Below are 24,648 nucleotides of genomic sequence, written 5' to 3'. Positions count from 1 at the left end.
GGAGCCATATTCCGAAGAGTCACACTAATTAATATGCTTTCCATATCTAGTCAGAGGATTGAGAAGATTCCCGACACGGATAAGAGCCTCTCGTCAACCTGTGTTGTGGTTCCCTTTTACTCTGACAAACGGGCATATGTTTTTCGGAAAAATCAGTGATCCACGCCTTCCAGTAAATTTCTTGTCTGTGTTTACATGGTCACAGTAGCTGAATATCTGAGTGATTCCAATATTTTGCGCAGTATTCAAAGAATTAGTGACAGTAGCAATGTTGAAGGGTGGGATGAGGCAACTAAGATATTAAGTAAACTTTCTGAAGATGAAATATTGGCCGATTTGGAAACCGTACTGATGTGGAAACTATAAAGATCGGTTATGTGATAGGGCCACGATGGGCAGCTTGTACCTTGCGGATGGCAATTGAGGGTTGGAAGAATTATCCCACTTTGTGCAAACATTTTGAATAAGAAAGTTAAATATTCTGGATTATTAAACCGACTTTTCAGTCTGGAATTTCTTAAAGATTTAGCACTTATTAGCATTAGCAAAGGCACATGATGTAAGAAAGCAAGCTTATACAGAATGAGACAAAAAAAAAAAAAAAATCTTCTAATTTCACCCATCCACTCGCTCCAAATGTTTGTCTAGTTCTATTTAAGCTATCAACTATTTAAGCTATCAACTTCTACAATGACAGATGGAAGTTTGTTCCAGCAATCAACCACCTGCTGGCTAAAGGCAAACTTATGCATATCTATCCTACAACTGTCTTTCCTCAATTTGAATTTATGCCCTCTCAGGTGATTATTCTGAGCAAGAGGAAGAGTCCAATTAGCATTGAGCATGCTCAAACCATTTAAGGCTTTATACACCTCAATCAGATCGCCTCGCAGGTGCCTTGTCTCCAGACACTGTAATTTGCAAAACTTAAGCCTTTCTTTGTAAGAGCAACCTTTTGTTCCATTCACTAATCTTGTTGTCCTTCTCTGTATTCATTCCAACAGCTTTAAATCCTTCTTAAAATGAGGCCTCCAGACCTGTATACAGTACTCAAGGTGTGGCCTGACCATTGCCTTATACAAGGGGATAATCACCTTCTTATCCCTGCTAGAAAAATTCCTGTATATCATTGACAAGACACCATGAGCTACTCTTGCAGACCAGCTGCACTGCTCAGAAAACTTCATATCTCCTTGCACAATTATCCCCAAGTACTTTTCACTCTCTACTTCTGTCAGTGTAGTACCACACATTTGATACATTACTCTGGAGTTACTGCTTCCCATATGCAGTACTTTATATTTGTCAATGTTAAACTTTAGTTGCCACCTCTCTGACCATCTGCTCAACTTTTCTAGATCCTGTTGCAGCAGTGTGATATACCATCATCATATATCATTAATAAATACAGAAAACAACAATGGACCCAACACTGAACCCTACGGGACTCCCCTAATAACATTAGTCCATGAACAGCAGTGCCCATTGATTACCACTCTCTGTCTTCTCCCACTCAACCATCCCTTTATCCATAGCAGCAATTTTCCTCCAATGCTACACTGCTCCAATTTGTGCAGCAGTCTTCTATGTGTAACAGTATCAAAAGCCTTTCTAATATCAAAATATATGATATAAAAATTATTCTTTGCATCCAGTTCCTCTGTGACTACATCATAGTATCCAACCAAATTGGTCAGACAAGACTTCCCGCTTAACAAACCCATGCTGTGTCCGAGCTATAACTGAAGGCTTGTCTAGATGATCCTGCAATGCATTTTTAACCAATGCCTCCATTAATTTCCCTGGAACGGAAGTTAAACTAACAGGTCTGTAATTACCTGTGTCTCCCTTTGATCCTCCTTTATGGATTGTGGTCACATTTGCACATCTCCAGTCCATGGGTACCTCCATTGAGTCCAAAGAAGCTCTCATAATTATGGCTAAGGGTTTGCTTACTTCCTTTGCTGCCTCCTTTAATATAACTGGATAGATTCCATCCACCCCAGGTGCCTTTCTTATGTTTATCTTCAACAATTTCTCCTCCACTTTGCTTTCAGTTATTACAAGATTATCTAGCTTACTGCCAGAGTTTAATACACCTCTGGTATTTCCCTCCCTGAATAACTCCTCATGTGTGAATGTAGATGCAAAATATTAATTTAGTTTGTTAGCTACCCGAGCAGAATCATCATTATGATCGACATCCTGTGGGAGCTCTCTTACTTTTCAGAAGCTTTACAAAGTCGCAGCATTAAAATATTAAAAGCAGATAAATTAATTATTCTAACTATCGATGCTATTGCTAATTTAAAAAATTTTGAAGGAAATCATTAAGCTAAAATTGAGATCATGTTGAAGTTGAAAGAATTTGAAGGAATCAAAATTGAAAGTAAGAACACATTTAAAATATTACTTCATGACAAGTTATTAAGGATAAGTTATTAATGCACCTTCTTAAAATAATGTGAATTAAATTCACATAATTTTTTCCTTGTGAATAAATAAAGAATATATTGATACTATTGACAAAGAGGAATCGAAAAAAATTTTAAACATATGCTACCCAGAATCGTGGAATATGAAAAAATTTTCGTCTCCGTAGTAAGACGGTGAAAAACATAAAAAATTTAAGCTTACTGATAAAATTTGAAATAAAAATTAATGATTTTAGAGATTTTGTCAAAGACAGTTTATCTTTAAAATCGAGTGAAATTTCCTTCAAAAGAAATTCCTTTCAAAGTCAGAATAGCTTTGAAACCATTGCGATTAGCATTACTGAAGCTGAGTGAGCTTTCATCGTAATGAACAATTTTGACAATTAAACTCATTGCAGATTATGATGATCGTACATTTAAATGGAAAACCATTATTTCAGTTTGATCCGAATCGTTACGTCATATCATTAGCGTTAGTAGAGGCATATGATGCAAGAAAGCAAGATTATGCAGCATCAGAAAAAAAAAAAAAAAAACGCTCCCATTTCACCCCTCCATTCATTCCAAATACCTGTCCAGCTCAGCCTTAAATTTATTTAGGCTATCAACTTCCACAACAAAGGATGGAAGTCTGTTCCACCAACCAACTACCCGCTGGCTAAAGGCAAACTTCCGCACATCTATCTTTCCTCAATTTGAATTTATGCCCTCTCAGGTGATTATTCTGAGCAAGAGGAAGAATCCCATCAGCATTGTGCATGCTAAAACCATTCAAGGCTTTATACACCCCAATCAGATCACCTCACAGGTGTCTAGTCTCCAGACACTGTAATTTGCAAAATTTAAGCCTTTCTTTGTAAGGGCAATCCCTTGTTCCATTCACTAATCTTGTTGCCCTTCTCTGTACTCGTTCCAACAGCTCTATATCCTTAAAATGAGGCCACAAGACCTGTATAGAGTACTCAAGGTGTGGCCTCACCATTCCTTTATACAAGGGGATAATCACCTCCTTATCCTTGATAGAAAAATTGCTGTATATCATTGACCAGACACCATGAGCTACTATTCCAGACCATCTGCACTGCTCAGGAAACTTCATATCTGCCTGCACAATTACCCTAAGGTCCTTTTCGTTCCCTACCACTGTCAGTGTAATACCACAGAGTTGATACGTCACTGTGGGTTACTGCTTCCCTTATGTAGTACTTTACATTTGTCAATGTTAAACTTCATTTGCCACTTCTCAGCCCATCTGCTCAACTTTTCTAGATGCTGTTGCAGCAGCGTACTGTCATTAGTGTCCTTAACAAACTTTAGCATTAGCATTAGTAGAGGCATTTGATGCAAGAAAGCAAGCTTATGCAGCATCAGCCAAAAAAAAAAAAAAAACACTTCCACTTCACCCCTCTGTTCGTTCAAAATACCTGTCCAGCTGAGCCTTAAACTTATTTAGGCTATCAACTTCCACGACAAGGGATGCAAGTCTGTTCCACCAACCAACCACCCGCTGGCTAAAGGCAAATTTCCGCATGTCTATCCTACATCTGTCTTTCCTCAATTTGAATTTATGCCCTCTCAGGTGATTATTCTGAGCAAGAGGAAGAATCCCATCATCATTGAGCATGCTCAAACCATTCAAGGCCTTATACACCTCTATCAGATCACCTCGCTGGTGCCTAGTCTCCAGACACTATAATTTGCAAAACTTAAGCCTTTCTTCGTAAGAGCACCCCTTTGTTCCATTCACTAATCTTGTTGCCCTTCTCTGTACTCATTCCAGCAGCTCTACATCCTTCTTGAAATGAAGCCTCCAGACCTGTATACAGTACTCTAGGTGTGGCCTGACCATTGCCTTATACAAGGGAATAATCACCTTCTTATCCCTGCTAGAAAAATTCCAATATATCATTAACAATACACCATGAGCTACTCTTGCAGCCCGTCTGCATTGCTCAGAGAACTTCATATGTGCCTGCACAACCACCCCCAGGTCCCTTTCATTCTCTACCACTGTCAGTGTAGTACCACAGAGTTGATACGTTGCTCTGGGGTTGCTGTTTCCCATGTGTAGTACTTTACATTTGTCAATGTTAAACTTCATTTGCAACCTCTCAGCCTATCTGCTCAACCTTTCCAGATCCTGTTGCAGCAGCAGAGTGTCAGTAGTGTCCTTGACAACCCTGCCTACCTTTGTATCGTCTGCAAACTTCAACATTAAGCTTGATATACCCTCATCAATATCATTTATGAATACAGAAAACAATAATGGACCCAACATTGAGCCCTGAGAGACTCCACTAATAACATTAGTCCACAATGAGCAGTGTCCATTGATTACCACTCTCTGTCTTCTCCCCCTCAGCCACCCCTTTATCCACAGCAGCAATTTGCCTCCAATGCCACACTGCTCCAATTTGTGCAGCAGTCTTCCATGTGCAACAGTATCAAAAGCCTTTCTAAGGTCCAAGTATATAATATCAAAGTTATTCTCTGCATCCAGTTTCTTTGTGACTGCATCATAGTATCCAATCAAATTGGTCAGGCATGACTACCCCTTAACAAAACTATGCTGTGTCCGAGCTATAGCTGAAGTCTTGTCCAAATTATCCTGCAGTGCTTCTTTAACTAGTGCCTCCATTAATTTTCCTGGAACAGAAGTTAAACTCACAGGTCTATAATTACTTGTGTCAGCCTTTGATCCTCCTTTGTGAATTGGGGTGACATTTGCACATCTCCAGTCTGTGGGTACTTCCCCTGAGCCCAAGGAAGCTCTCATAATTATGGCTAAGGGTTTGCTTACTTCCTTTGCTGCCTCCTTTAATATAACTGGATAGATCCAATCCACCCCGGGTGCCTTTCTTGTGTTTATCTTCAACAATTTCTCCTCCACTTTAATCTCAGTTATTACAAGATTCTCTAGCTTACTGCTAGAGTTGAATACACCTCTGGCTTTCCCCTCGCTAAATAACTCCTCATGTGTGAATGTCGATGCAAAATATTCATTTAGTTTGTTAGCTACCTGAGCAGGATCATCAACAGTTGGCCCATCGATATCAAGTGGACCAATCTGATTCATCCCCTTCCTTCTAGAGTTTACATAAGTAAAGAACTCTTTGCTGTTTTTCTTTGCATCGCTTGCCAAAGATTTCTTGTAATCTGCGTTCGCCTGCCTAACCTCCTTTGTAACTTGGTTACAGATCAACTTGTATCTATCATAGGCTTCTGTGTCATGTGTTAATTTGTATGTATTCCATGCATGTTTCTTCTCTACCATATGCCTTATCAGTTCATCTGACATCCATTTAGGCCTAAACCTTGAACAATATTTCTTAGTTGGTATGTAAAGCCTAGTAGCTTCCTAGATAAGTTCTTTGAATGCTTCCCATTTTGCATTTGCTGTTGGTAACATCATCAGTTGGTGCCACTGTATAGAATTTAAATACTGTCTCAGTCCATCATAGTCGCCTTTACGAAAGCAATAACTCTTCCCTTTACCCCTAAAGGTAGTTACCTCTTTGAGTAAATCCCACTTCAGCACACTGTGATCACTGCCACCTAGTGGTTCATTTATCTGCAGATTCTTAATGCATGAAGAATCACTGCTGATAATCAAATCAAGAGTATTCCTCCCTCTAGTTGCCTCCCGAACATGCTGATGTAGAAAACAATCATCCAGTAAATCCATAAAAGCCTTGCTAGTGTGTGAGTGACCAGCCCCCAAATTTCAGTCAATATCTGGGAAATTAAAATCTCCCATTATAAGACTCTCTGATTTACTGGCCCACTCTATTTCCCTGTACAGTTTCTTATTATACTCATCAGAGTCATTAGGCCTATAGCACACTCCTACTCTCAATTTTGATCTCCCAATGCTTATGTCACACCAAACTGACTCGACACTGCACTGTTCAGCAAGGTCCGCTGGCTTCACTTCCTTGGATTTTATGTATTTCTTAACTAATAGCATAACCCCTCCTCCCTTCCTCTCCAGTCTATCCTTTCTGTAGACGTTGTACTCCCCAAATTCCAGTTCTGCATTCCTTATGTCTGTGTGACACCACATCTCTGATATCCCAACAATATCTGCCTTTGATGTTTTGAGCAATACCTCAAATTCATCAAATTTATTTACTAAACTCCTAGCATTGGTGTACACGCAAGTATACATGCACCTATTTCTATTCTTAGCTACCCTAACACAACCCATCTGTTTACTTGTACCGCAATGACTCCCAGCCGTCTCTGAAATATCCTGCATCTTGTTTTTCAGGCTTCTTCTCATTCTAATTGAAGCAGTGCAAGAATCTCTTTCACCTCTGCCAGTGGCTACTGTTAATCTATTCGTCTTTGTCTCCCCCCCAAGCTAGCAGTTTTCCGACCCACGGTCCCCGTGGGTCGGAAAACTACAGACTACGGTCTCCTACTCTTAATATCATTAGTGCCAAGGTCTACAACTATATCACCTTTTGTGCCCTTAAAAGATGATATCTGCTTTACAACGTCATCAACCTTTGCCCCTGGCAGACATACCCTGGACCTGTTCCACCTATCCTTTTTACAAAGCATGTTCCCCGTTTCCCTGACAATAGAGTCACCAACAACTACTAGTTCCTTTGGGAACTAGTAGTTTTTGGACATTAAGCTTGATATACCATCATTAATATCATTTATAAATACAGAAAACAAAAATGGATCCAACACTGAACCCTGAATGACTCCTCTAATAACATTAGTCAACGATGAGCAGTGTCCATTGATTATCACTTTATGTCTTCTTCCACTCAACCATCACTTTATCCATAGCAGCAATTTGCCTCCAGTGCTACACTGCTCCAATTTGTTCAGCAGTTTTCCATGTGGAACACTATCAAAAGCCTTTCTATGATCCAAATATATGATATCAAAGTTATTCCGTGCATCCAGTTCCTTTGTGACCACATCATAGTATGCAATCAAATTGGTCAGGCAAAACTTTCCCTTAACAAAACCATGCTGTGTCCGTGCCATAACTGAAGTCTTGTCTAGATGATCCTGCAGTGCTTCTTTAACCAGTGCCTCCATTAATTTCCTGGAAGAGAAGTTAAACTAACAGGTCTATAATTACTTGTGTCAGCCTTTGATCCTCCTTTGTGAATTGGGATCACATTTGCACATCTCCAGTCCATGGGTACCTCCTCTGAGTCCAAAGAAGCTCTCATAATTATGTCTAAAGGTTTGCTTACTTCTTTTGCTGCCTCCGTTAATATAATTGGATAGATCTCTTCCACCCCAGGTGCCTTTTTTATGTTTATCTTCAACAATTTCTCCTCCACTATCTTCTCAGTTATTACAAAATCATCTAGCTTGCTGCCAGAGTTTAACTCACCTCTGGCATTCCCCTCCCTAAATAACTCCTCATGGGTGAATGTAGATGCAAAATACTCATTTAGTTTGTTAGCCACCTGAGTAGGATCATTTAAATGTACGGTCAACAGTTGAACCATCAAATCGAGTGGCCCAATCTGATTCATCCCTTTCCTTCTGGAGTTTACAGAGGTAAAGAACTTTTTGTTGTTTTTCTTTGCATCCTTTGCCAAGGATTTCTCATAATATGCCTTTGCCTGCCTAATCTCCTTTGTGACTTGGTTACAGAGCAGCTTATATCAGTCATAATCTGCCATGTCACCCATTAATTTATATGTATCACATGACTTTTTCTTCTCTGCCATATATCTCATTAGGGCGCCTCCGTAGCCAGGTGGACAGGAGCAGTAGTGCATAGCACACTCTTCTTGATTAGGCCTGAGTTCGAGCCAGTGACCACCAAAAACGGAGGATGCGGAAAGGTCAGGGAATGACCACAGCATATTCCTGGAGCAATATGGACTTAGTTGCCAATGCTCCTAAAAGCCAAACAACAACAATGTCTCATTAGTTCATCCTACATCCATTTAGGCCATACAATATATTTTTAGTTGGTATGTAAAGCCTAGTAGCTTCCAAGATTAATTCTTTGAATGCTTCTCATTTTGAATTTGCTGTTGTTAACATCATCAGTTGGTCCCACCGTCTAGAATTAAATACTGTCTCAGACCACCGTAGTCACCTTTACGAAAGCAAAAACCCTTCCCTTTACCCCTGATGGTAGTTACCTCTTTGAGTAAATCCCACTTCAGCACAGTGTGATCACTGTCACATAGTGGTTCCTTTATCTGCAGATTCTTAATGCATGAAGAATCACTACTGATAATCAGATCAAGAGTATTACTCCCTCTAGTTGCCTCTCAAACATGCTGATGTAGAAAACAATGATGCAATAAATTTCCAAAAGCCTTGCTAGTGTGTGAGTGACCAACCCACAAATTCCAGTCAATATCTGGGAAATTAAAATCCTCCATTATAAGACTCTGTGTTTACTGGCCCACACTATTTCCCTGTTCAGTTTCTTATTATACTCGTCAGAGTCATTAGGCCTATAACACACTCATACTCTCAATTTTGATTTTTCAATGCTTATGTCACACCAAACTGACTGGACACTGCACTGTTCAGCGATGACGACTGGCTTCACTTCCTTGGATCTTATGTGTTTCTTAACTAATAGCATAACCCCTCCTCCCTTCCTATCCCGTCTATCCCTCCTGTACACATTGTACTCCCCAAATTCCAGTTCTGCATTTCTTATATCTGTGTGACACCACGTCTCTGAAATCTCAACAATATCTGCCTTTGATGTGTTGAGCAATACCTTAATACCTCATTCTTTTGTAATCATCGCTATTGAGCAAAGCAGAAGATCAACAACAAATATTAATAAAGAAGTAAATTCTATATGTCAATTTTTAGAATAAATTAATATTTTTTTCATGTAATCTGATTTTTGTGTACCGTTTCTAGAAGAGTGCTTTTTTATGTAAAATTTGTTTTTATATTGTAGAACGTTTTGTGATAGTTTTTGTTATTTGTGATATGGGAAATATTTCATGTTATTTTTTATTCGAAATATTAAAATTTTATCATTAAAAAAAAAATGTATCCATTATATTTCTCTAGTTGTTAAAAAAAAAAAAAGATGAATAAAAAAGTGGCAATAAAATATTTACAATACATAAAACCATCTTCTACGTGTGCCGAGCATGTGCGGTAGATGGTTTTATGTGAATCCTTCTTGTTTCTTTTAAGTATTTTGATTACGAAATAAAAGAACTTTTCTATTGTAAATATTTTATTGAACAATGGCAAATTCATAATTTCTGGAAGACAAGATATAATGGATTTATGGTAACTAAAGTAAGAGATGTATACTTGCAATTGCAACATATCTAAATGTCTCTAGAAAACATCATCAATTGAAGTACTGATCTTGTAGTTGAAACGACATACACAGCTGTTAGGGGCACCTAACAATGAAATGTTGCGAAAATGCGAGATGTAAAAATAAATTGTTGACAAATATTTGTATTGTTGCAGTCATAGGACTGTATTGTTGTAATCATACTTATTTCAGAAAGTATGATTGTGACTTCATACTGTTCAAAAATTCTAAAAGGTTAGAACCCAAGACACTATTATATCCAAGTATCATCGTAAAGGGGGGTATGATGACCAGGCTGACTTGAGATATCATATCGGTCATGAAAAATGCGTCACATGGTCTAATCACACTACTAGCGAGTGCTCAGCTCAGACTAGTAGTGTGAACGTGGGAAGCGCCTCTGGTGGAAGCCCCAGATGATGTCACTTCTGTGACAGATCAGATTTACTCGGAAGGAATCACCATGGATGTTTCACATCAAAACATCAGCAAAACTGCAAGCCTATTGTTAAAATATTCACAGCTCACCACTGGGTGCTTCCAAAACTGAATACAAATGAAAGGTGAAAAGGTCCTGTGTTTGATATAGGTTTGTTCATCTTACTGTCATATAAATAAAAAATACCTTGTATAAATATAAAAAACTACTTTACTGTGAAAACAAGAGCCAATCTTCTTTTAAGAACTATTCTCCAAAATCTATAAAGTAAACTAACAAGTAACAAGATATGACCCAAAATTGTTTCTGTTATCAATGGGCTATATTCTGAATAAGAACAGAAGTATTTAGTTGCATATTATTAGTTGCATATTATGGTTATGAATTTTCCATAATTAATGCCTGTGATTCCAAAATTTTGATGCACTCTGTACATATTACACAGTCTATATAATATTGGTGTTAATACACCATAGAAAACTCTTAAACGAAAAAAACTACATTTGTAGTGTAAAAGGGCATCATTTTATCTGTATCTCATATTGTGCTCATCCTCCACGAGTTGCCATGTATTGCACTACCTCAAATAAGTAACGCTTCACTAAAAGAGAAGACTATTGTTAAGTATCTCTTATGAGATACAGATAAAATGATGCCCTTTTACACTATAAACTTAGTTTTTTCGTTTAAGAGTTTTTTTACTTTGACTTAAATATTACACAGTTAAAATAATTTGAGAAAAACTAATTAATAGAGGCTACATCTGAAACCTGCTATTATTTTCTCTCTCTCTCTCTCTCTCTCTCTCTCTCTCTCTCTCTCTCTCATTCACTCACTCACTTTCTCACTCACTTTCTCTCTCTCTCTCTCTCTCTCTCTCTCTCTCTCTCTCTCTCTCTCTCTCTCTCTCTCTCTCTCTCTCTCCCGGCACCTCCATAGCCGTGTAGGCAGGAGCAGCAGTGCATAGAACACGTTTCTTGATTAGACCAGGGTTCGAGCCCGTGACCACCAAATATGGAGGATGCGGAAAGGTCAGGGAATGACTACTGCATATCCCGGAGCAATATGGCCTTAGTTGCTAATGCTCCTAAAAAACAAATAACAATAACAACTCTCTCACTCACTCACTTTCTCTCTCTCTCTCTCTCTCTCTCTCTCTCTCTCTCTCTCTCTCTAGCAATCTTTTTTTTAGATATATCATAAAAAAATTAACAATACACTGTCTTATGTGTTTTTACACAGTGCCATAACCACCAGATGCCTGCCACAAGCTGCCATTTATTCAGCAGTTCACTTGCGACAAATAGTTTCACTTTCTCTTTGATACTCTCACTCGACAACACATTCACAAGGCTTTAACAAAGAATTTTCCAGATCAAGGTCAGATTAGCTAACTGCACGGTGTTTCTCCAAAAGAGAAAGCAGCAAATGGAAAAAAAGATGCAGCAGAGGCATTTAAGAACGAGGTGAAGGCCCCTCTTTGATAACACTCACTCAGATTTCTAGACAACATAAATATAGGTCACTTGCCCAGAAGAGTAAGTGACCTTGTCTAGGTCACTTGCTCTTCTGGGCAAGTGATCTAGTACGTCTGCAGAAAATAGAAAAATGTACGTCCGCACAGTGACCCTGTGCGGACGTACATTTTTACCGCTCCTGGAACAGAGAAGTTTTTTCTGATTTATTTTCTGTTTTATTAGCTTAAATTGCCTAAGTTAAATTGGCACTTATTTTCTAGAGTAGTTTTATATTCTTATTTACGATACTTAGATTAAAGTAACTTAGATAGAGATTTTGTAGGTATTACTTAGTATCGGAAAGGGTATCAAATCCACGTGTTTACCGTTCGTAAATAGCCGCCATTGCTACGCGATACAAAATATCTCGAAATAGATAGCATAAGCATAATATAGTATAGTATAGCACATAATATTGTCAATTAATCAGATAATTAATCTTGTTGAATTTCATTGTCAATTAAATTGTACTTTTAACTATACATATAACGACTTGGGTTACGTAACATAAATAATTAGTAAAAAATAAATAATTAATACTTAACTTGATACGGAAGTTATATAAAGGGATTTTGTAGATAACACTCGATACTGGAACATAAATATAGCGTTATAACTATGTTGAGATATAAGTTTAGGGTTTTAATTTTGTACTGAAATTGAAATTAAATCGAAATCATGACTCTGACCAGAGCAGCAAAGCAAAAGGCTCAAGCTAATGGGAGTGCTGTGACTCAGGGGAGAACTGAGGGGGGGGGGGGCATTTGCCCTCTGAATCACAGCCTATTAAAATGCACTAATTGCTTGATATTTGTGGAGCAGTCAGGTACGGGACATGATACTGCCATGGGGGATGTCTTTGTGTGTGCGCGATGCAAGGAGTGTAAGGAAATCAGGCGACAACTCAGCATTGTTATGGGCCTATGTGAGAGCTTGAAGGACAGGGTGGATGCCCTCGAAGCATTAAAAGTGAGGGGCACATCAAGCTCTCAGCTGCCCACACCAATGCCAGAGCTTGTACTTGGTCATCGCGCAACACAGCGGCAGTCCCCAAGGCAGAATGCGCTGGTCCCAAAGGAACTAGTAGTTGTTGGTGACTCTATTGTCAGGGAAACGGGAAACATGCTTTGTAAAAAGGATAGGTGGAACAAGACCAGGGTATGTCTGCCAGGGGCAAAGGTTGATGACGTTGTAGAGCAGATATCATCTTTTAAGGGCACAAAAAGTGATATAGTTGTACACGTTGGCACTAATGATATTAAGAGTAGGAGACCGGCGGAATTACTTAACAAGTACAGGTCACTGTTGAAAAAAAGCAGTGAATTAGGGTTGAATTTGAAAGTGTCTGCAATTCTGCCCAGACGCGATAGGAGAGAGTATATGTTGAGAGCCCTGTCAATCAATTCGGCCCTGGAAGGATTGTGCAAGGCTCAAGGGGTAGAATTTTTTTCAGCCTGGTCTGTACTTGTTAACAGGAGAAACTGTTTCTACACGGATGGGATACACTTAAATAGAAAGGGGGCAAGAATGTGTGCTGATGCTATCGAGGCAGTGTTAGGTGGGTCAGAAAACTGCTAGATTGGGGGGATACAAGGACTAATAGATTAACAGTAGCCACTGGCAGAGGTGAAAGTGATTCTTGCACTGCTTCTATTGGAATGAGCCGCAGCCTGGAAAATAAGATGTAGCATAGTTCAGAGACTGCTGGGAATCATTGGGATACAAATAAACACATAGGTTGTGTTAGGGTAGCTAAGAAAAAGAACAGGTGCATGTATACTTGCGTGTACACCAGTGTTAGGAGTTTAGTAAATAAATTTGATGAATTTGAGGTATTGCTCAAAACATCAAAGGCAGATATTGTGGGGATTTCAGAGACGTGGTGTCACACAGATATAAGCAATGCAGAACTGGAATTTGGGGAGTACAATGTCTACAGAAAGGATAGACAGGGTAGGAAGGAAGGAGGGGTTATGCTATTAGTTAAGAAATACATAAAATCCAAGGAAGTGAAGCCAGTCGACATTGCTGGAGAGTGCAGTGTCGAGTCAGTTTGGTGTGACATAAGCATTGGGAGATCAAAATTGAGAGTAGGAGTGTGCTATAGGCCTAATGACTCTGACGAGTATAATAAGAAACTGTACGGGGAAATAGAGGGGGCCAGTAAATCAGAGAGTCTTATAATGGGGGATTTTAATTTCCCAGATATTGACTGGAATTTGGGGGCTGGTCACTCACACACTAGCAAGGCTTTTGTGGATTTATTGGATGATTGTTTTCTACATAAGCATGTTTGGGAGGCAACTGGAGGGAGTAATACTCTTGATTTGATTATCAGCAGTGATTCTTCATGCATTAAGAATCTGCAGATAAATGAACCACTAGGTGGCAGTGATCACAGTGTGCTGAAGTGGGATTTACTCAAAGAGGTAACTACCATTAGGGGTAAAGGGAAGGGTTATTGCTTTCTTAAAGGCAACTATGATGGACTGAGTTAGTATTTAAATTCTATACAGTGGGACCAACTGATGATGTTACCAACAGCAAATGCAAAATGGGAAGCATTCAAAGAACTTATCTTGGAAGCTACTAGGCTTTACATACCAACTAAGAAATATTGTTCAAGGTTTAGGCCTAAATGGATGTCAGATGAACTAATGAGAAATAAGACAGAGAAGAAAAATGCATGGGATACATAAAAATTAACACGTGACACAGAAGCCTATGATAGATACAAGTTGATCTGTAACCAAGTTACAAAGGAGGTTAGGCAGGCGAAGGCAGATTACAAGGGATGCAAAGAAAAACAGCAAAGAGTTCTTTACTTATGTAAAGTCTAGAAGGAAGGGGATGAATCAGATTGGTCCACTTGATATCGATGGGTCAACTGTTGATGATCCTGCTCAGGTAGCTAACAAACTGAATGAATATTTTGCATCGACATTCACACATGAGGAGTTATTCAGCGAGGGGAATGCCAGAGGTGTATTCAACTCTGGCAGTAAGCTAGAGAATCTTGTAATAACTGAGAGTAAAGTGGAGGAGAAATTGTTGAAGATAAATAGAAGAAAGGCACCTGGGGTGGATGGGATCTATCCAGTTATATTAAAGGAAGTAAGCAAACCCTTAGCCATAATTATGAGAGCTTCCTTGGACTCAGGGGAAGTACCCATGGACTGGAGATGTGCAAATGTAACCCCTATTCACAAAGGGCAACACAAATAATTATAGACCTGTTAGTTTAACTTCTGTTCCTGGAAAATTAATGGAGGCATTGGTTAAAGAAGCACTGCAGGATAATCTAGACAAGACTTCAGTCATAGCTCAGACACAGCATGGTTTTGTTAAGGGGAAGTCTTGCCTGACCAATTTGATTGGATACTATGATGCAGTCACAAAAAAACTGGATGCAGGGAATAACTTTGATATTATATACTTGGATCTTAGAAAGGCTTTTGATACTGTTGCACATGGAAGACTGCTGCACAAATTGGAGCAGTGTGGCATTGGAGGCAAATTGCTGCTATGGATAAAGGGGTGGTTGAGGGGAAAAAGACAGAGAGTGGTAATCAATGGACACTGCTCATCGTGGATTAATGTTATTAGTGGAGTCCCTCAGGGTTCAGTATTCGGTCCATTATTGTTTTCTGTATTTATAAATGATATTGATGATGATATATCAAGCTTAATGTCCAAGTTTGCAGATGATACGAAGGTTGGCAGGGTTGTCAAGGATACTACTGACACTATGCTACTGCAACAGGATCTGGAAAGGTTGAGCAGATGGGCTTCGAGGTGGCAAATGAAGTTTAACATTGACAAATGTAAAGTACTACATATGGGAAAAAGCAACCCCAACGCAATGTATCAACGCTGTGGTACTACACTGACAGTGGTAGAGAATGAAAGGGACCTGGGGGTGGTTGTGCAGGCAGATATGAAGTTTTCTGAGTAGTGCAGACGGGCTGCAAGAGTAGCTCATGGTGTATTGTTGATGATATATAGGAATTTTTCTAGCAGGGATAAGGAGGTGATTATTCCCTTGTATAAGGCAATGATCAGACCACGCCTGAAGTACTGTATACAGGCCTGGAGGTCTCATTTCAAGAAGGATGTAGAGATGCTGGAACGAGTACAGAGAAGGGCAACAAGATTAGTGAATGGAACAAAGGGGTGCTCTTACGAAGAAAGGCTTAAGTTTTGCAAATCACAGTGTCTGGAGACTAGGCACTGGCGAGGTGATCTGATAAAGGTGTATAAAGCCTTGAATGGCTTGAGCATGCTGAATGCTAATGGGATTCTTCCTCTTGCTCAGAATAATCACCTGAGAGGGCATAAAACCAAATTGAGAAAAGACAGATGTAGGATAGACGTGAGGAAATTTGCCTTTAGCCAGCAGGTGGTTGGTTGGTGGAACGGACTTCCATCCCTTGTCGTGGAAGTTGATAGCCTAAATAAGTTTAAGGTTCAGCTGGACAGGTATTTCAAATGAACAGAGGTGAAGTGGAAGTGGTTATTTTTTATTTATTTTTTTTTTATTTATTTATTATTTTTTTAAATTTTTATTTATTTATTTATTTATTTTTTGGCTGATGCTGCATAAGTTTGCTTTTTTGCATCAAATGCCTCTACTAATGCTAATGCTAAGAGGACAATTAGGTTAACTAATGGCCCTTCTCTTAACAAACCCTGTCCATCCCTGTACAAATTTAGTTACTACTGCTGCATGCCCTTTCTGTATAAATTTTCACAGGCACTGTTCTTCTAAACTGGCATCTCTTTTTCTCTTCCTCATTTATCCTTTCTGCTTCTTTTCAGGAATTTTCCTTTGCATGTATTTCTCAAAAATTTGGCTACAGTAATTCAACCGTGACATCGACAAGTAGCTTTTCAGTCATCAACCAATACGTGGTACTAAATGTTCTGTATGTTCTACTCATCATCATCATCATCATCAGCCATTTTCAATCCACTGCAGGATGAAGGCCTCTCCAGCAACCTTCCAGTTCCTTCTGTTTTGAGCACTGGCCATCCATTTACTACCCAAAAACTCATGAATTTCATCTATCCATCTCCGACTTTGCCTTCCAGGTTTTCTTCTAGCTCCTCTTGGATACTGTTATTTTCTTAGTCCATCTGTCATCATGTCTTCGAGCTATGTGTCCTGCCCAAGACCATTTTAGTTCTTTAGTTTTGATAAGAATGTCCTTTACTTGAGTTTGCTGCCTAATCCATGTGTTTCTCTTCTTATCTAACAGTCTGATTCCCAATATAATTCGTTCCATTCTTCGCTGTGTAGTTCTCAGCTTCTCTTCCATTCTTTTGGTGAGTGCCCAAGTTTCACTTCCCTAAGTCATGGTGGGGAGTATACATTGATTCATTATTTTACGTTTCAGACAAACTGGGATATTGCTCTTCAGTATGTGACTATATTTCCTGAATGCTATCCATCCAAAATTTATTCTTCTCTTGACTTCCAGCCATTTATCATTATTACAGCTAATAACTTGTCCCAGATAAGTATATGACTCCACCTTTTCAATTACTGCTCCTTCAATCATTATTTCCCTTTTCGTGGCATACTTGTTCATCATTACTTTTGTTTTAGCCATATTCATCTTTAGTCCAAAATCCTTACTAACTGTGCATAACTGATTAAGATTTTCCTCTAATTCTTTGGGATCGTGGCTTATAACCACAATGTCATCTGCAAATCGTAAATGGTTTAGGTACTCTCCGTTCTCATTGACTCCTTTCTGCGACCAGTCTAATCTTCTGAAAGCTTCCTCAAGGGCAGCAGTAAACAGCTTCGGAGATATTGTGTCTCCTTGTCGAACTCCTTTCTGAATTTTAAATTTGCTACTGTCTTTGTCTAGTCTAATAAAGGAGGTAGCACTCTCATATATTTTCTTCAAAATCATAATATATGGGGTATCTATGCCTTGTCTTTCCAGTGCCCGAAACATTGCCTTATGCTGTATGGAGTCAAATGCCTTTTCATAATCCACAAATGTCAGGCATAATGGTGTTTTATATTCATTTGCTTTCTCCATTAGCTGTGATATTACATGAAGGTGATCCATAGTTGAGAATCCTGTCCTAAAGCCAGCTTGCTCTTTTGGTTGATTCTCATCAAGTATTCTTTCTAATCTGTTAGTAATGACTCTTGTGAACAACTTGTAGATGTGGGATAACAAGCTAATTGGTCTATAATTTCCAATTTCTGATTTATCTCCTTTCTACTAGGTTCTTCTATTGTACTACTATATATTCTACTATGTTCTACTATTGTACTACTATATATTCTTATGCCCTTTTATAGTAATTATTTTCTGATATGTTTTTACTACATAAAGAAAATACTTGCATCATTTTAAATTCTAGTAGTAGATTAATTCTTGCATGAATATTGTTAATGCACAGCATGATGTATTAGAACATACACATGCACTGTGTATGTTCTGACACACATGCATTGTGTATGTTCTGTGGGAAGCCCACAATAAATTAGTCTCGTTGCTTTTTGTTTACGTAAATAAACCTTGTATGTGCTCAAGTATTGTTCATTTCTGAAATCTGAATGATGAAATAAGAACTCAATGAATTTATTTATTGAATAATTAAGAAATAAGAAAAGAAAATTATTGAATAATTATTCTAAAAAATCCATTGTGATTGTCACATTGGTCAAAAATGTTCAGCTTAATTAATCATTCTTTTAAATGAGCTGTTTTATTTGTTGATTATTTCTATCAAGAGAAAGTGAATTCACACAGTTGCACCATGATAATGTATTACTGTGGTAATCCACCACTTTTAAACAAATGGCATCATTGAAAGGTTAGTTTGCTATTTTAAAAGATGAAACTGCCAAAAAAGCCTTTTTAAAGGACTTTCTGGTTCCTCATGAAGCAGTAGTTGCTCTGAATTAGAAAATACAAGACAACTTAGTATAAACAAGATGTATAAAGTATATAAATACAAGACCATCAAGTAGCAGATGGTCTTAATTAGTAAAAAAGGAAAAAAAAATCCCATTGTTTGATATATTCCTAACAATTACAATTATTATTCCAAATATTACAAAAAGCTATATGACCAATATGTGAAAGAGTATTTGTCCGATTATATGTTTTTGTGGCCAGCAGATTTTAAAATACACTGAATATTTCAATAATCTTATATTAACTAGGTCATATAGTTTTTGCTATTTTTGTATATCTTCGTGGGTAAATGGCAGCTCTCATTGAACAACTTCCTTTTCACTGAATTGTCTCATATTCACTAATTGAGGCTACCTGCTATCTGTTTTTGGAACCAGAAGTCTTGAAATAAGCTTTCATAACAGCATTTCATTTTTTAAATTAAAGCAGATTAACTTTTCAGTGATGTCATTTGTTTAAAAAGTACAATAGTGTCGATAATCCGAACTAATTAGGACCAGGGGTAGTTCAGACTTCTGATTTGTTCGGATTTTTGAACTTATCAAAAATACTGTTCTGGAGACTAAAGAAAAAAAGGTATAGTAAGTTTAGAAATAAAATCACTGAGTTTATTTTACATATTTTTATTAATAGGTAACAAAACCAATGGGACTTTCAGCCACATAACACTCGTATAGGCTTTAACGAAAATAATTACTTATTTTTTTCTGAACCATTTTCAAACTTCGTTTCTTTTATCTCTCACTCTTTTCAGGAGGAGTAGTTGAGTTGAACAGCAATCAGTTTGTTGCTCGTAACAACCATTGCAGTTACCAGCATGGCGAATGCCTCAGCATGTGTAGGCCCAGTGTGGATGGCATTTTCTTTGTTGTCGTCTTCGTCTGTGTCATTTTCAGGAGCTCCAGTTTCTTCTACATTCACAATTTCATTTTCATTTAAAACAGGAAACCCTGTAGCATCAATATCATTTTCCATCCACGCCCTTGCTTCACCTTCATTGCAAACTTCAAACCCAGCAATTGACTGAAGCAAGTTGATTAGCTCATTCAGTATTCGTCCCTCATCTCCTTCAGCTCGATTCTACTAATCTCTTACAGTTTATTCTGCAAAAGGTCACAGTTTTTTCCAAGCATTTTTTAAATTCTGCATGGTGAGTGATTCCCACGTGTTGGCTAATATGTAGCAGCTGTCCTTGAGACTGAGCTTTTTCAAAAAAAGCCATTCATTGCTTTCTGCTAAAAGTAAATGATGCAAGACTTGTTTTTTTGTAGATTCTCCTTAACTTTTCATGACTCCCTAGTCCATTGGTTGGAGGAGTGCAGTAACGTTTGATGGAAGAAACGACCTCGAATCTGTTGTTTATTTTGTTTAATGTTTCTACTGAAGAATGTCCTGGCACTTTGTCTAGGATAAGGAAGACCGTGCCCATTTTACCTGCTCGTTCATGATACTTCTTGACTTTGGACTAAAATTGTTGGTAAACCATATCAAATTACAAACTGCGTTGAATAACAGATTACAAAGTATTCTTAATTAAGCTATGTATGTAAGCGTAAATTTATTTTTATTTTGCTAACCTGTGGTTAATATTCTTTTGATTTTCACGTATCATTTAATTTTGTTAATTGGTAAGGTAATAAAAGTGTAAATTTGTGCTTTATATCTTCATTTGTACATCCTGTGGATATTATTCCTCCAATTTTTGTTTATTAGAATTGCCATTTAATAGATTCAAAATTCAATTTGCAGACGTGATCACAATAACCGATGCCTATTGTAATTATTTTATGGCATTTATACCAGAATAAAAAAAAATAAATGCTGGCTCGTGTGAATTACAGACGTTTTGAATTATTGACGTTCGGATTTTCGGTGCTCTACTGTAGCGTGATATCTAGGCATAGCTTCAGTTCATGAAGTTCTGCCATGAGAACTAAGGCCATTTGTGATATTTATTTGCAAGTTAAAATCTGGCTGATTTTAGAAAAAATAAATGAAGAAAATGATAGAAATACTTGTCTCCTGTTAGCTTTGCAAAGCTGAGTGGTCATTGTGGGAGTCCAGTAGTGCACACATTTGAGTTGGCTGTAGTTCGAGCCCACGTGACCACTAAATACAGTTAATAGTAATATTCTTGTTAAAATGACTAGTTGTAAATGTCTCTGACCTATGTAGTCATGCCAAATTATGACCAGATAACAAAAAAATTATAATTTTTTCAGTTAAGAATATAATATATTCATAGATAATCACTTGTATGTTATTCAGTTTCAGAAATGGAAAAACCATCTTAAAGCTGCATATTTTTGTGAACTGGAATGAAAGTGTAGGATTTTTCCAACGTCCAGCTGATGAAGAGTATGTTTACAAATGCTTATTGAATATATTACCTTCATTTTCTAGTAGTGGAGATTCTCACTGGGGTGAAGTTAATATAACTCTTAGAAACACAGGTGATTTACCTTTTTGATTTAACACTGATAAATTTCTCCACTTATGCATTTACTGTATCTTATACCCCTTACAGTTTTCTTGAAGAATATTGTACCACTGTTATATATTTTAAATGAAATATGTGTGCTCTAAGCATATTTTTGGGTTAATTTTTAACACCCAAAGCCAGATTTATAGTGCAACAGGGCCTGAAATTTTGAGGGCCCAGTGAACCAAAAATGTTCAAACACATATATCTTTATTTGCCATTTTTTTTCAGTTGTTTATTAGTGGGGACTGGGACTATGATGCAAAAATGTGCAACAGAGACCTCTGGAATCCTAAACTGGCAATCATGATGATTAATGATTAACTTGACACGTGATTAACACAAGTAAATTTACCATACAAATAAAAAGTTTGATTTTGTATGCATGTCACCGGGTGAATATCACTGCTCATATTTAGTATGAATTCAGTACAGACAGTGGAGTGGGATTCACCACACTCAGCTGAATATCATTGTCTTGTATTGACTTCATACTATGTATACTGAGTTGCCAGAACTATTGGAACTTCTGTTTTTGTGAAATGACTAATTCTGTATCATGAAGAATCATTGAAGGTGGCAGTGTAATTTAAAAATGATTAGATGATATTTTAATGGGTAAATTTCACTATAGAGATGTCCCATGCTGGCTGATTATATTATAATGGACAAATTTCACTATAAAGATATCTCAGTGTTGGCTGATCATATTATAATGGGTAGTTTGCACATATAGGAATTTATCAGTGTTGTGCAAGACATTATCATTTCCTTTTTTCATTCCATAAACACCATGCCACTAATGTTTATGGATGCTACCAGATGAAACACACACCATATCAACATATTTAATTTAAATATACTTGAGTTGGCTTTGTATTAGCAACACCCTCTTATGTAGGAATGAACTGGTCTGTAGTAGTAGTAGTAGTAGTAGTGGCATGTGATGCAAGAAAGCAAGTGTATGAGCTTATGCAGCATCAGCCAAAAAAAAAAAAAAAAAAAAATCACACCATTCCCTCCAAATGCCTGTCCAGTTCCTCCTTAAATTTATTCAACCTATCAACTTCCATAATGACAGATGGAAGTTTGTTCCAGCAATTAACCACCCGCTGGCTAAAGGCAAATTTCCGCACATCTATTCTACATCTGTCTTTTCTTAATTTGAATTTATGCCCCCTTAGGTTCGTAATCTGAACAAGTGGAAGGATCCCATCAGAATTCAGCGTGCTCAACCCATTCAAAGCCTTATATACCTCAATCAGATCACCGCGCAGGTGCCTAGTTTCCAGCCACTGCAATTTGCAGAACTTAAGCCTCTCTTGGTAAGAGGATCCCTTCATTCCCCTCACCAATCTTGTTGCCCTTCTCTGTACACGCTCAAGTAAATCTACATCCTTCCTAAAATGAGGCCTCCAGACCTGTACGCAGTACTCAAGGCGTGGCCTGACCATTGCCTTATACAGAGGGATAATCACCTCCTTTTCTCTGCTAGCAAAATTCCTATATATCATTGACAAAACCCCATGACCTGCCCTGGCAGCCTGTCTGCATTGCTCAGAAAACTTTATATCTGACTGCACAATTACTCCCAGGTCTTTTTCATTTTCTACCACCTTAAGTGTAGCACCATACAGTTGGTACGTTTCTCTGGGGTTACTTCTACCCATATGCAGTACTTTGCATTTGTCAAGGTTAAACTTCAGTTGCAACTTCTTAGCCCATCTGTCCAAATTATCTAGATCCTGTTGCAGTAGCACACTGCCATTACTTTACTCTCATTAACAATCCTGCCAACCTTTGTATTATCTGCAAACTTCGACATTAAGCCTGATATACCTTCATCAATATCATTGATAAATATACAAAACAACAGTGGACCTAACACCGAACCCTGTGGGACTCCACTAATAACATTAGTCCACGAAGAGCAGCACCTATTGATTACCACCCTCTGTCTTCTCTAACTTAACCATCCTTTTATCCATTGTAGCAACTTACCCTTAGTACCATTCTGCTCCAATTTGTACAATAGTCTTCCAGGCGCAACAGTGTCAAAAGCTTTCCTGAAATCCAAGCATACGATATCAAAATTATATTTTGCATTCAGTTCCTTTGTAACCACATCATAATAACCTATCAGATTTACCAGACAAGACTTTCCCTTAACAAACCCATGCTGTGTCTGAATTATTTCTGCAGTCTTGTCTAGATGATCCTGCAATGCATCTTTAACCAGCGACTCCATTATTTTACCCAGAACAGAAGTTAAACTAACTGGTCTGTAATTACCCGTGTCACCCTTCGATCCCCCCTTTGTGAATTGGGGATACATTTACACATCTCCAGTCCATGGGAACCTCCCCTGAGTCCAAGGAAGCTCTCATAATTATGGCTAAGGGTTTGCTTAGTTGCTTTGCCGCCTCCTTTAATATAACTGGATAGATCCCATCCACCCCAGGTGCTTTTCTTATGTTTAACTTCAACAATTTCTCCTCCACTTTGCTTTCAGTTATTCCAAAATCATTAAGTATCCTGCTACAGTTTGATAACCTTCTGCCATTTTCAAACCTTAATAATTCCTCATGTGTGAATGTAGATGCAAAATACTCATTCAGTTTGTTTGCTATCTGAGCAGGATCATCAACAGTCAAACCATCAATGTCAAGTGGACCAATCAGATTCATCCCCTTCCTTTTAGAGTTTATATAAGTAAAGAAATCCTTGCTGTTTTTCTTAGCATCTTTTGCCAAGGATTTCTTGTAATCTGCCTTTGCCTGCCTAACCTCCTTTGTCACCTGATTACAGACTAACTTATATCTGCCGTAGGCTTCTGAGTTGCTTGATAATTTATATGCATCCCATGCATTTTTCTTCTCTATTACGAGTCTCATTAGTTCATTAATAACCATTTAGGCCTAAACCTTGAACAATATTTCTTAATAGGTATGAAACTTTTAGTAGCTTCCACGATTAATTCCTTGAACGCTTCCCACTTAGAATTTACTGTTGGTAACATCGTCAGTTGATCCCACTGTACAGAATTTAAAAACTGCCAGAGAGCACTGTACTCACCTTTATGGAGGCAAAAACCCTTTCCTTTACCCCTGTGATGTTGATGAAGGCTCAAAGTCGTGAATGGTTGATATAAGAATGTAGATCATGTATGTCATAAGATTCTGACTGTGTGAGGAAAAATGAGTCGTCATTGAGATCTTTCCAACTTTGAATGTGGAATGATTATGGAGGCATTAGTTGAAGGGGCTAGTACCTTGACAATAGCCAACATTAGCATTACAGTAAACCCCCGCTATTCGCGGTATCTGTATTCGCGGTCGCTGATTTAAACCTAAAAAAATTTGAATTTTAAAGCGCCATGAACAAAACATGGGCGTGGCTAAAATCATTTTGCCTAGTCCACAGAGTAGTACAGTCAGTCGTCGTATAACACGTGTTTGCACTACCCGAATTCGATCATACACGATTTATAAACAGGGGAACGATATCTTATATAACACGAACCGAATTCGCTTATGC

General features: G+C 38.0%; 1 protein-coding gene across 1 annotated transcript in view; it reads left to right on the top strand.

Annotated features, from left to right (window-relative positions):
* The window catches only part of LOC150088193 (uncharacterized), a 295,820-nt gene that overhangs the window by 21,992 nt on the left and 249,180 nt on the right, over positions 1-24,648 (top strand). The window contains exon 3 of the mRNA XM_090370066.1: positions 20,898-21,082. Coding sequence (XP_090226192.1) covers positions 20,898-21,082 — 185 coding nt within the window. The remainder of the gene's footprint in view (positions 1-20,897; positions 21,083-24,648) is intronic.

Source organism: Mastigoproctus giganteus, chromosome 3 (assembly GCF_048544385.1).
Source record: "Mastigoproctus giganteus isolate SK-2022 chromosome 3, ASM4854438v1, whole genome shotgun sequence".
Lineage (NCBI taxonomy): Eukaryota > Metazoa > Arthropoda > Arachnida > Uropygi > Thelyphonidae > Mastigoproctus > Mastigoproctus giganteus.
This window is presented reverse-complemented; position numbering and strand designations above follow the sequence as displayed.